Below are 2,509 nucleotides of genomic sequence, written 5' to 3'. Positions count from 1 at the left end.
TATATAATCCTATACATATATATGTATATATACATACACATATTCCGTGGCAAAATGCACACGTACGTACAATTGTTGAACGTACACATCTCCTCAAAAACATCCCGTAAATGTATACAGACTTGTAAACGCACCTAGAGACATCCACATACCCATACACATAAACTATTTTGTGTATATTATCATAGGTATACGTCTACGTATATGGATATGCATATACACAAAGTCACAGCACCAACCTATACCTACACTTACACGCACACCACACCCACCTTTGGGTCTGGGTCCACTCCATTGCGTTGTAGTGCAACCGTGCCCAATAGATCAGCCACCAGTCTATAGTACTTGGTGCGTAGTGTGTTGTCGTCCCTTACTAACATGAGATACTGCAGAATCACCACCAGATGCTGTTCACTGTCTGTCCCCTTCGTTCCTATATGAAGTATGTGGAGTGGGTCGCAGAGGTCAGTGTAGGTTGAAGTTGGATTTGAAGTGTGGTATGTGGCTGGTACAGGTCTGTATCGCTGCATACTGTGGATAGTGTACACGTGGTTGATTTTACGTATTGTTCGTATATATATATGTATGTATATCTTCATATATGAATGTATATACAGCAGTATACGTACGTGTATATGTATATGTATATGTATATGTATTTGTTATGTATATGTATATGTATATATATGTATATGTTGTGTATATGTATATATATATATATACGTGTAAGTAGACATATGTAAATATAGAAAACGAGCTGTAGCTCAACATAGTACATACAATATTGATATACAATACATCAGAATACACCCACAACTAAAACATACAACATCCTAAAGATACCCTCACCACACATACCTTCAAACAAAACCTCAAACATCTCATTGGGGTTGCCTAGATTGACGGCCGGCCGATCGAATCTGTGAACACAAGCCAAGAGTATTGGATTCAGTCAGACCCAATTCTTATATCAGTCTTCTTATAGCATATTGCTAATTTTCGCTGGTAGATTTTAAGATATTTCCATAGCCCAGTCCGGAAATTTCGGGTTCAGGGTCAGGATGAACAGCAATTATGAGTGCTCGACTCTGTATGTCGAGCAGAGCGCGAGATAAGAATTACATATACAATACACATACATACATAAATGGTCTATATAATATTAATTAGTTTCAAATTAATACACATACAACATAAATGGTCTTTATAAAATTAATTAGTTTCAAATTAATACACATACAACCATCTGACCCAGAAGGACTCATCAGTGCCCCCCCAGACCTATAAGGTATACTAAGTGATAGTTGTAACCTCCCCCAGCCTATAAGGCATACTAAGTGATAGTTGTAACCTAATACACACATATGATCCAACCCACTAGTTGCCTGCCCCTGAGAATTAATTCAGAACTGCCGGGTCTGTATAACAAATCAGTTTCACACTAATACACATTTAAACCATCTGACCCAGAACGACTCACCGGTAGCCCAAGTCAATACTGTCCTGGTCTGTGCTGTCCAAATAGTACGCTATTTGGGTCTTCAGGGGAACGTTGTCCACAAACTGGTTGTGAAAAAAACCAAAAGTATATCATTTTAGCTACTGAATTTATTATTGTTTTTTGATAGAGCTTAACATATGTTGTGTGCGCTGGTGGGGTGTAGCATAGATGGTAGGTACTTAGGGTTTAGTGTTTAGGGTTTGGGGCTAGAGGGTCAAACCCTACAAACCTAAAGACTATTTGTACGATAAGGGTTTACATATGCTGTGGTAGCGGTTAGCGTGTGGGGGCATGTGTTGGTAGTAGCGTGGTCGAGCCAAGCGGGTTTCGAAAGGCGCATTTAAAGGCCCATATTTGTATAATATATCCCATGGTATATCGGTGACTGTGTGCAAACAGGCGAACGTTGTACGAGATAGGAAGGATGGGACGTATATGACACACACACGAGCATAGAAACATACACATAAACAAACACACACACACAGAGATGCACACACACTTACACACGTGCACATATGCACACACATACACACGTGCACATGTCCACACACATACACACGTGTACATATGCACACACATACAAACGTGCACATATGCACACATATATACACTGTGCACATATGCACACATATATACACTGTGCACATATGCACATACATACACACCTGCTTTAGATCCGTCAAGAGTACGTCTAAGCCATGGTTAGTGAATTCGCATCTTAAACAGATACGTGTCTCCAAATGATCAACGTCTCTGAGCAGCGCATTGATGAACTGCATTACAGCCGTAATATACGACAGATGCAGCGCCCCTGGGTGAAGATAAGTAGGTGAGTGTATGGGAAACAGTGCCACTATAACAATATATAACAATACATATAACAATATATAACAATATATATAATAATATATATAACAGTATATACAACAATATATAACAATATATAACAATATATATATGAGACGTGTGCAGAATTTCAAAAAAAATTCGTGTACACAGCATCCT

General features: G+C 38.8%; 1 protein-coding gene across 1 annotated transcript; it reads right to left on the bottom strand.

The window, feature by feature from the left end:
* Positions 1 to 858: 858 nt before the first annotated feature.
* SARC_14288 (hypothetical protein) lies at positions 859 to 2,283 on the bottom strand (the record flags this gene model as incomplete). Its single annotated transcript, XM_014291581.1, has 3 exons — positions 859 to 920; positions 1,481 to 1,563; positions 2,170 to 2,283. Coding segments are annotated over 3 exons (259 nt in total), but the record flags the coding sequence as incomplete, so codon positions are not given.
* Positions 2,284 to 2,509: the final 226 nt, after the last annotated feature.

This window comes from Sphaeroforma arctica, assembly GCF_001186125.1.
Source record: "Sphaeroforma arctica JP610 unplaced genomic scaffold supercont1.4404, whole genome shotgun sequence".
In the NCBI taxonomy this organism is placed as follows: Eukaryota; class Ichthyosporea; order Ichthyophonida; genus Sphaeroforma; species Sphaeroforma arctica.
The sequence above is the reverse complement of the archived record's forward strand: the minus strand, read 5'-3'. Positions and strand labels throughout refer to the sequence as shown.